The sequence below is a fragment of the Chiloscyllium plagiosum genome, chromosome 5 (genome assembly GCF_004010195.1).
Source record: "Chiloscyllium plagiosum isolate BGI_BamShark_2017 chromosome 5, ASM401019v2, whole genome shotgun sequence".
In the NCBI taxonomy this organism is placed as follows: domain Eukaryota; kingdom Metazoa; phylum Chordata; class Chondrichthyes; order Orectolobiformes; family Hemiscylliidae; genus Chiloscyllium; species Chiloscyllium plagiosum.
The window spans coordinates 67,769,827-67,781,533 of NC_057714.1; the positions used below are offsets into that span (position 1 = coordinate 67,769,827).

The 11,707-nt window shown below is 40.7% G+C and overlaps 1 protein-coding gene across 1 annotated transcript in view; it reads right to left on the reverse strand.

The window, feature by feature from the left end:
* LOC122549960 (glycerol-3-phosphate dehydrogenase 1-like protein) overlaps window positions 1–11,707 on the reverse strand; it is a 59,177-nt gene that overhangs the window by 22,236 nt on the left and 25,234 nt on the right. Inside the window, exon 5 of the mRNA XM_043690246.1 lies at window positions 9,188–9,300. Within this exon, the coding sequence (XP_043546181.1) occupies window positions 9,188–9,300 (113 nt within the window). The remainder of the gene's footprint in view (window positions 1–9,187; window positions 9,301–11,707) is intronic.

An 11,707-nucleotide genomic window follows, 5' to 3' on the forward strand; every position in this document is an offset into this window, starting at 1 on the left:
TGGAAACAGGCCCTTCGGCCCAACAAGTCCACACCGACTTGCCGAAGCGCAACCCACCCAGACCCATTCCCCTACATTTACCCCTTCACCTAACACTACTGGCAATTTAGCATGGCCAATTCACTGAACCTGCACATTTTTGAACTGTGGGAGGAAACTGGAGCACCCGGAGGAAACCCAAGCAGACACGGGGAGAATGTACAAACTCCACACAGTCGCCTGAGGCGGGAATTGAACCCAGGTCTCTGGCGCTGTGAGGCAGCAGTGCTAACCACTATGCCACCGTGCCGCCCATAGAGGTTTACAAAATTATGAGGGGCATGGATAGGGTAAATAGAAAAAGTCTTTTCCCTGGGGTGGGGGGAGTCCTGAACTAGAGGGCATAGGTTTAGAGTGAGATGGAAAAGATATAAAAGAGACCTAAGGGGCAACTTTCACACAGAGGGTGGTATGCATATGGAATGAGCTGCCAGGGGAAGTGGTGGAGGCTGGTACAATTGCAACATTTAAGAGGCATTTGGATGGGTACATGAATTGTAAGGGTTTGGAGGGATATGGACTAGGTGCAGGCAAGTGGGACTAGATTGGGTTAGGTTATCTGATCAGCATGGATGGGTTGGGCCGAAGGATCTGTTTTCATGCTGTACATCTGTATGACTCTAAGTGAAACAGGAAGGAACACAGGATAAGCAATTGAAAAATTGCAAAAAATAGGGTCACCACGGTAACAAAATCACGGTAGTAAAATCACAAAATTAATAGTTCATCACTTGAATGAACGTAGTACTCAAAACAAAATAAATGAATTAATGACACAAATGCAGGTTGATGGTATGACCTTGTAGCCATCATAAAGACATGGTTACAAGGAGATCAAATTCTGGAATGAAATAATCAGGATATGTGGCTTTTTGAAAAGACAGGCCAGAAGGTGAGTAGCATTGTTTATACACGATTGAATAAGTACAATAGCAACAAATGATCTTAGATCAAAAGAAGTTGAATCCATATGAAATACCCATATAGAGTCCATTACAAAGGAGTGTGGAGCTGCAGGAGTGGACTGGGTAACTAGTTTAGCAGCAAATATGATTGAGGAACGATAGCAGACATTTAACAAAATAGCTTATGACTCATAGCAAAGATAAATTCCAGTATAGAACAATTCTATGAAGAAAATATGTCAACCATGGTTAACCAGAGAAGTTAAAGATTACATCAGACTGAAAGCAAAAAACATTCATTACAGCAAAGATTAGTGGGAAGCCAGAGGATTGGAAATGTTTTAGGAGTTAACAAAAGACAACCAAACAAAAGGGAGAAAATAAATTTGAGAGAAACCTGCAAGTAATATCATGATGGACAGCAAAAGCTTCTTTAAATATATAGAAAGGAAGAGAAAATCCAAAGTGAACACAGGCCTCTGAAATAATGAGGTAATGATAATGGGTGACCAGAAAATGGCAGAGGAGTTGAATAAATACTTCATAATAGAAGTAGCAATAATAATTCAAAATTACTAAATAATCAAGGGGCAAAGGAAAAAGAGAGGAAATAACTAAAATAACTTCCATTACAGAAAAAGTGCAAGGGAAACTAATGATGTCTTAAGTCCCTGAATCTTATAGGGTACATCCTAGAATATCAAAGAAAAGCAATTATCGAGACACTGAATTCACTGGTAGTAATCTTTCAGGAATCCGTGGATTCTGGAAAAACCCCAGAGGACTGAAAGCTGCCAGTTTAACACCTTTATTTGGAAAGAGAGGAACCAATAAAATTAACAACTATTAACCAGTTAGCATAACCCTTGTTAGGAAAATGTTAAAGTTTATCATAAAGGATGTAATAGCAGAGCATTTAGAAATACACAATATGAGCAAGCAGACAGCATAGCTTCATGAAAGGGAAATCATGCCAATAAAATTTACAATAATCCTTTGAGGTGATAACAAGCAGGATAGAGAAAGAAGAAGCAGTGGATTAAATAACTTTGGATTTTTAGTATTTTGATAAGTGCCATATTTTAGGCTATTTAAGATAGAGCCCATATTGCTGGAGGTAGTGTAATATCATGAATACAGGATTGGCCAGAGAGTTGAGATAAGAGAGATATTTTCAGGGCAGCAAACTGTAACTAATGGATTGCCACATAGATCAGTGCTGGTACCACAATTATATTCTATATATTCATGACTTAATGAAGAAAGTGAATGTGCTGTAGCCAGGATCATGGATGATACAACAATAGGTGGAAAGGCAAATGGTGAGAATAGCACAAAGAGTCTGCAGAGAGACTTTAACATGTTAAGTGAGTGGACGTAACTTCAGAGGAAATGTAATGTTGGGAAGTATGAAGTTATGCACTTTCACAGTTAGAATGGAGTAGATGAATGTTATTTAAATGGGGAAAGACTATAGAAATTTATACAACTGAGGGATTTGGGAGTCCTTAACCATGAGTCACTAAAATCTCGTATTCAAGTTCAGTAGGTAATAGAAATGGCAAATGGAATGTTGGCCTTTATTTCAAAGAGAATGGAGTATAAAAGTAGGGAGGCTTCACAAAAACTATAGAGGCTCTAGACCACATTTGGAATACTATGAACATCTTGGACCCCTGGTTTATGGAAAGATAAACAGCCTTTAGAGGCAGTCCAGAGAAGGTTCATGAGGTTGATACCAGGTATGGAAGGTCTGTCATTTGAGAAGAGGTTGAGTAGGTTGTGCCTGTACTCATCGGAATATAGTAGAATAAGGAGGAGTAGGAGTAGACTGTTTGGCCATTCAACGGGATTATGGCTAATCTGACATTCCTCAGATCCACTTTCTTGCCCTTTCCACATAACTCTTGATTTCTCAACTGAGCAAGAATCTTTCTATCTCTTAAATATACACAGGGACTCTGCCCCCATTACTTTCTGTGGCAAGGAGTTCTAACGACTCTTAACCCTCAGAAGAAATTCCCCAGCTCATTCTTAAATTGGCACCCTTTTATTCTGAGACTGTGCCCCCTGGTCCTAGACTCCTATAAGGGTAAACATCCCAGCATTTACCCTGTCACGCCCTTAAAGAATTCCAATGTTTCAATTAGATTATCTCTTATTCTTCTAAATTCCAATGAGTGGAGTCCCAACCTGTTTAACCTTTGCTTATACGATAATCTCTCCATACCAGGGATCATCCTAGTGAATCTTCTCTGAACTGCCTCCAATGAAATGATATCTTTCCAGAAATAAAGGGACCAAAACTGCTTACAGTACTCCAGATATGGTCTTATCAGCACCTTGTAGTGTTCCAATAAAACTTTCCCACACTTATATTCCAAATCCCTTGAAATAAGGTTCAACATTCCACAAGCCTTCTTGATTACCTGCTGCACTTGTGTGCTAGCTTTCTGTGTCTTGTACACAAGTATCCCAATTGAATTGCAGCTTTCTGTAGTTTTTCTTCATTTAAATAGATTAATAATAAGTGAGAAGCAACAAGGTTGTTAGTGGACTTGAGAGGGTAAATACGGAAAGGCTTTTACCCTTTGTGGGTAAGTCTACGACCGAGGGCATAATCTCAGAAAGAGTGGTCACACATTTAAGACATAGACAAGGAGGGATTTCTCCTTTCAGGAAGTGACAAATTTGTGGAATTCTTTAACATAGAGGTCTGTCAAGGCTGAGTTAGTCACTTATTCAAAACTGAGTTATTGACTTTCAATCAGTAAATTAATCAAGAATTACAGGGAAAAGGTAAGAATGTGGAATTGAGGGTTATCAGATCAGCCATAATCTCATTGAATGGCAAAGCTGACTTGATGGGCTGAAAGATCTACTTCTGCGGCTATGTCATATTCTTTATTTTTCAGAGAGCAGATGTTTCTAAGTCTGCCCTCCACGCCCCCTCTTGATAAAGCTGTTGTCACTTGACTGCTTGAATTATCATTCCTTTTGGCTTTGCACTATTATCCCTTTTGCCATTTAATTGCTCATGACTTTCACTCTCTCACAGAACTTCACCTTTTTCCCACCCTCTCCCCTTTCACTGACTCCAAGCTTACTTTAAACTTACTAAGTCTCTAACTTTGTCTGACTCTGAAAGGGTGTCAGTTTGAAATGATAACTCCACAGATGCTGAGAGACTTGATGAATATTTACAACACTTCGTATTTTTATATCAAAAAGGCATCAAGCAATTGAAATGTCAGAAACACACAGCAGCTCACTTTGCATCTGAAAAGAGAAATTACATTATACTTCACCCAGACTAATTCTGAGAAAGGATGAATCTCAAATGTTATTTTATTTGATTAGATGCTGTTAGATCCACAGATAATACTTTGCCTTAAGTCAAAATTGGGACCAAATGCAAAATAAAGCCATTTCTCTCATGATACTGAAGCAGCATTTCCTGCTATCAAACTTGTTATAATAAATATTGGTACTAAAATCAATCAGATTTTTGACCAAATTTCTGAAAAATACAGTATTGCAAGTTATGCTTTTATTACGTTTCAATCTAGTAATTCAATAAAGACAGATTTGCCATGCTTAAGAATCTCAAAACTAAGCCAGAGATGTTTAAAGATTAATACATATAATGGGTGTTATGTACACAGACTGACAAGACCATAGGACATAGGAGCAGATGTAGGCCATTCAATGAGATTAAGGATAATCTGGCAAATTCTCAATTACATTTTCCTGCTTTACCACCCCCCCAATAGCTCGTGATTCCTTTATTGATTAAAAGTCTTTATATCTCAGCCTTGAATATTTGTAACAGCCCAGCCAAGACAACCATCAGTAGTAAAGAGTTAGTCCTATTTCTATCAATAAATTACTCTGAGATTATGCCCTCTGGTCCCGAAAACACCCACAGATTGAGACATCTACAAGTCCGCAGCTACACTATCAAGCCCCCTAAGAAGCTTATATGTTTCAAAAAGATCGCCTCTATTTTATATTAAATCCCATAGGGTACAGGCCAAACTTCATAAGACAATCCTTTCATCCCTGGGATCATCCCAGAAAACCGTTGCTGGACTGCCTCCAATGCCACTGTACCTTTCCTTAGATAAGGGGACCCAAATTGTTCACAATATTTTAGATGTGCTCTAATTCGTACCTTGTACAGTTTTAGCAAGTCTTTTCTATTTTTACATTTTGTTCTGCTGAAATAAAGGCCAACAATCCATCTTCCTTCTCTAGGACCTGCTGAACTTGGATATTTAGTTTCATACTTCATCATCTTGCCTTGTTCCATTTAACAAAAGGTACTTTAAATGACAGAGACTCATGGTTGGTGTGTTGCCTCCCAGGTGCCAGGGTTCATGATGTCTCTGATCATGTTTTTGGGATCCATGAGGGGGAGGGGGAGCAGGCCCAAGTCAGGGTCAACATAGGCACCAATGACATAGGTAGGAAGAGAGTTGGGGATTTAAGACAGAAATTCAGAGAGCTAGGGTGGAAGCTTAGAGTAGAACAAACAAGAGTTGTTATCTTTGGTTTGCTGCCTGTGCCATGTGCTAGCAAGGCAAGGAATAGGGAGAGAGAGGAGTTGAGCATGTGGCTACGGGGATGGTGCAGGAGGGAGGGTTTTGGATTCCCGGAAAATTGGGGCTCTTTCTAGGGCAGGTGGGACCTCTACAAACAGGATGGTCTTCACCTGAACCAGAGGGGTACCAATATCCTGGGGGGGATATTTGTTAATGATCTTTGAGTGCGTTTAAACTAATTCAGCAGGGGGATGGGAACCTAAATTGTAGTTCGAGTATACAGGAGGTTGAGAGTAGTGAGGTTTTAAGGTCGCAAGAAGTTGATATGAAGTGTGCCTATTTCAACGCCAGGAGCATCTGGAATAAGGTGGGTGAATTTGCAGCATGGGTTGGTACCTGGGATTTCGATGTTGTGGCCATTTCAGAGACATGGGTAGAATAAGGACAGGAATGGTGATTGCAGGTTCCGGGATTTAGATGTTTCAGTAAGAACAGAGAAGATGGTAAAAAAACAGGTGGGAGTTTGTGGTGTGACACTGTTAGTCAAGGACAGTATTACGGTTGTAGAAAGGATGTTTGAGGACTGTACTGAGCTAGTATGGGCTGAGATTAGAAACAGGAAACGAGAGGTTACCCTGTTGGGAGTTTTCTATAGGCCTCCAAATAATTCCAGAGATGTAGAGGAAAGGATAGCAAAGATGATCCTTGATAGGAGCAATAGTAGCAGGGTAGTTGTTAATGGGGGGTCTTTAACTTTCCAAATATTGACTGGGAATTTTATATTGTTCAAGTAATTTGGATGGGTCAGTTTCTGTCCAATGCATGCAGGAGGGTTTCCTGACACAGTATGTAGATAGGCCAATAAGGGACAAGGCCAATAAGGGACAAGGCCACATTAGATTTGGTACTAGGTAATGAAGAGAAAATGAGGTCTGAATTTTATATTGTTCAAGTAATTTGGATGGGTCAGTTTCTGTCCAATGCATGCAGGAGGGTTTCCTGACACAGTATGTAGATAGGCCAATAAGGGACAAGGCCACATTAGATTTGGTACTAGGTAATGAACCTGGCCAGGTGTTAGATTTGGAGGTAAGTGAGCACTTCATGATAGTGACCACAATTCAGTTATGTTTACTTTAGTGATGGAAAGGGATAGGTATATACTGCAGGACAACAGTTATAGCTGGGGGAAAGGCAATTATAATGCGATAAGGCATGATTTAGGATGCATAGGATGGGGAAGGAAACTGCAGGGGATGGGCACAATTGAAATGTGGAGCTTATTCAAGGAACGCCTACTGCTTGTCCTTGATAAGTATGTACCGATCCGGCAGGGAGGAAGTTGCCGAGCGCAGAAGCTGTGGTTTACTAAGGAAGTAGAATCTCTTGTCAAGAGGAAGATGAAGGCTTATGTTAGGGTGAGATGCAATGGCTCAGTTAGGGCGTTTGAGAATTACAAACTAGCCAGGCAAGACATAAAGAGAGAGCTAAGAAGAATAAGGAGGGGACATGAGAAGTCATTGGTGGATAGAATCAAGGAACACCCTAAGGCTTTCTATAGATATATCAGGAATAAAAGAATGGCTAGAGTAAGATTAGGGTCAATCAGAGATAGTAGTGGGAATTTGTGCGTGGAGTCAGAGGAGATATGAGAAGCGCTAAATGAATATTTTCACCAGTATTCACACTGGAAAGGACAATGTTGTCAAGGAGAATACTGAGATACAGGTGACTAGACGAGACAAGACGGGATTGAGGTTCACATGGAGGAGGTGTTAGCAATTCTGCAAAATGTAAAAATATATAAGTCCCCTGGGCCGGATGGCATTTATCCAAGGATTCTCTGCAAAGCAAGGGAGGAGATTACTCAGCCTTTGGCTTTGATCTTTATGCTGTAATTGTCTACAGAAATAGTGCCAGAAGACTGGAGGGTAGCAAATGATGTTCCCTTGTTCAAGAAGGGTTACCCCCCCCCAATTCCCCCCCACACACTCTCTCTCTCTTCAAACATATCAAAGAGATAACGCTGATAATTATAGACCAGTGAGCCTTACTTCGGTTGTAGGTAAGTTGTTGGAAAGGGATAGAAGAGATATGATTTATAATCATCTAGAGAGGAATAAGTTGATTAGGGATAGTCAACACTGTTTTGTGAAGGGTAGGTCATACCTCACAGACCTTATTGAGTTATTTGAGATGGCGACCAAACAGGTGGTTGAGGGTAAAGCAGTTGATGTGGTGTATATGGATTTCTGTAAGGCATTTGATAAGGTTCCCCATGGTAAGCTATTGCACATGGGATGGGATTGAGGGTGATTTAGTGGTTTGGATCAGAAATTGGCTAGCTGAAAGAAGACAGAGGGTGGTGGTTGATGGGAAATATTCATCCTGGACTTCAGTTACTAGTGGTATACCGCAAGGATGTGTTTTGGGTCCACTGCTGTTTGTTATTTTTATAAATGACCTGCATGAGGGCATAGAAGGATGGGTTAGTAAATTTGCAGATGAAATTAAGGTCGGTATAGTTGTCGATAGTGATGAAGGATTTTGTAGGTTACAACGGATATAGTTAAGCTGCAGAGCTGGGTTGAGAGGTGGCAAATGGAGTTTAATGCAGAAAAATATGAGGTGATTCACTTTGGAAGGAGCAACAGGAATAAAAAGTACTGGGCTGATGCCAAGATCCTTGGTAGTGTAGATGAGCAGAGAGATCTCAATGTCCAGGTACATAGATCCTTGAAAGTTCCCACCCAGGTTGATAGGGTTGGTAAGAAGGCATACGGTGTGTTGGCTTTTATTGGTAGAGGGATTGAGTTTCAGAACCATGAGGTCATGTTGCAGCTGTACAAAACTTTGGTGCAGCCACACCAGGAGTATTGCATACAGTTCTGGTCTCTGGTCACCACATTATAGGAAGGATGTGGAAGCTTTAGAAAAGGTTCAGAGGAAATTTACTAGGATGTTCCCTGGATGCTGCCTGACCTGCTGTGCTGTTCCAGCAATAAAGTTTCAACTTCATTATAGAGAAGAAGTTTAAGAGGTAATTTAATTGAGACATATAAGATAATCAGGGTGTTGGACAGTGGCAGCCTTTTTCCTCAGATTGGTGATGGCTAGCATGAGGGGACATAGCTTTAAATTGAGTGGTGATAGATAAAGGACAGATGTCAGAGGTAGTTTCTTTACTCAGAAAGTAGTAGGGGCGTGGAGTGTACTACCTGCCACAGTAGTGGACTTGCTAAATTTAAGGGCATTTAGATGGTAATTGGATAGGCATATAGACGAGAATGGAATTGTGTAGGTTAGATGGGCTTCAGATTGGTTTCACAGGTCAACGCAACATCGAGGGCCGAAGGGCCTGTACTGTGCTTTAATGTTCTATGTTCACTTTTAAAATGCAAGACCCAGTTCATGCCCTTCACTTCTCAAATGTGACTAGTCAGCCAAAGCCTATGGTGGAACACACTACTATGGTGTGAGTAAGGGAACCATAGGTTCAATTCCATGCCACCAAACTGTCCAGTATAACCTCCATCGAACTGAAAAAGCAACCATGTCACACCCATGTACCTCCTGTTTACTTTTGAGAAGCACAAGTGAGACTTGAGCACACATTTAGGCAACAACATAAAAAACTGCTTGAAATGAGGAGGATTTGAAGTCTTAATAAAGAATCAAAACTTCATTAGTCTTTCTGACCTTTAGTGCTCCACATAGTTCCACAGTATCTGCATCCTCCACCACACTTATCCGGAAATTGGATGTCTGCAGAAGCTCTTTGAAAAGGTTTCCATTTTGCACGTTTTTGCTGCCTGATTATAAAACAGATTTACTAAGTTCTCCAATTAACTGAAGTTAAATGTACTGCCACTTTTTAAATTAACACAGCAGATCACAAACAACAAAAACAGCACATGTACACACTAAACATATGATTGGTTCACATAACTGTTTTGCAATAAGCAAACTCAGTGTTACTTTTTGGGCTTTCACAACAACGCATGCACTCAGGCCCCTGAAGAATGCTGAAGGACCAGGGTACTGTCATTTGACTACTGATAACAAACTTTGTAATCTATGCTTTCATTGAAATCACCAAACTAGGGGAAAAAGTGTTTAATTGGCTATAACATGCTTTAGGGTGGCTTGCAATTATGAAAGGTGCTATATAAAAATGATTTTGTTTATAAATTAGAACTGATGAATAAACTGCTAGAGATGTTTGCTCCTGTATAGAGTCATACAGCATGGAAACAGACCCTCCAGTCCAATTCATTCATGTCATCCAGGTTTCCCAAACTAACTAGTCCTAAGTGCCTGCTTTTGGCCCATATCCTTCTAAATCTTTCCAATTTATGTACCTATCTACGTGTCTTTTAAAGATTGGGTCTGATGCTGCATCTACCACTTCAGGCAGTTCATTCCATAAATGAATCACGGCGTGTGTGAAACAATTGCCCTCAGGTCCCTTTTAAATCTTTCTATTCTCACCTTAAAATTATGCCCTCTAGTTTTGAACTCCCCTACCCGAGGTGCTATGCATCTTATCTGTGCCCCTCATGATTTTATAAACCTCTATAATGTCACCCCTCAACTCCTATGCTCCAGTAAAAGAAGGCTCAGCCTTTCTAACCTCTCCTTATAACTCAAACCGTCAGTTCTGGTAGCATCCTTGTAAATACATTCTGCACAATTTTCAATTTAATAATATTCTTCCTATAGCAGGGCGACCAGAATTGTACACAGCACTCCAAAGTGGCCTCAGCAACATCCAGCACAGCCACAACATGATGTCCCATCTCCTTTTGTTCAAAGCTCTGACTAATGAAGGCAAGCTTGCTAAACTCCTCCTTCACCACCCTGTCTGCCTGTGACACCAATTTCAAGGAACTATGTACATGAACCCCTCGATCTCTCTGCTCAACAACACTCAACAACCGACCATTAACTGTGTAAGTCCTGCCCATGTTCATCGTTTCAAAATACACTAAATTTATCTAAATTAAATTCCTTCTGCCACACCTCAGCCCAATGGTCCAGTTGATCAAGATCTCGTAGTACTCATAGATAATCATCTTCATTGTCCATTATACCACCAGTTTTGGTGTCATCCACACACTTCCAAACCATGCTTCCTATAATCTCATCCAAATTGTTTATGCAAATGGTAAACAAATGTAGACCAAATGCTAATCCTTGCGGAACACCACTGGCTACATGCCTCTCGTCTGAAACACAACCCTCAGCCACCACTCCCTGTCTCCTACCATCAAGCCAATTTGTATCCAATGAGCAAGCTCTTCCTGAATCCCATGTGATCCAACTTTATTCATCAGTATTCCATGCAGAACTATATCAAAGGCATTGCTAATGTCTATGTAGACAAAGTCTGATGCTTTGCCCTCAACTATCATCTTGGTCACATCCTCAAAAACTTAATCAAGTTTGAGAGACATGATTTCCCACGGACAAAGCCATGCTGACTATCCCTAATCAGTCCTTGCCTCTCCAAATGCATGTAAATTCTGTGTCTCAGAATTGTCTCCAACAACTTACCCACCATTCCATTACACTCACCAGCCTACGTTTCTCAGACTTTTCCTCGCAGTCTTTCTTAAATAAAGACACAACATTAGCCACCCTCCAGTCTTCTAGAACTTCACCAGTGGCTGTAGATGATACAAATATTTCTGCTAGGGGTCCCGCACTTTCTTCCCTAGCTTCCCACAATGTCTTTGGATACACTTGATTAGCTCCCGGAGATTTATCTACCTTTATGCATTTTAACACTTAAAGCACATCCTCTTCTATGATGTTAGAATGGTTTCTGTGGGGTGGCCATGTTGGTAAGGGATGATATTCAGTCCCTTGCGTGGGGGGTTGGTAGAATCAGGGGATGTAGAGTCAGTATGGATAGAGCTGAGAAATTCTAAGGGTAAAAAGACCCTCTTGGGAGTTATCTACAGGCCCCCAAACAGTAGTCTGGATGTCGGATGTAAGTTGAATTAGGAGCTGAAATTGGCCTGTCGCAAAGATGTTACTACAGTTGTTATGGGGGATTTCAACATGCAGTTAGACTGGGAGAATCAGAATGGTATTGGACCTCAAGAAAGAGAGTTTGTGGAGTGCCTCCGAGATGGATTCTTAGAACAGCTGGTACTGGAGCCTACCAGGGAGAAGGCAATTCTGGATCTGGTATTGTGCAACAAACCAGAATTG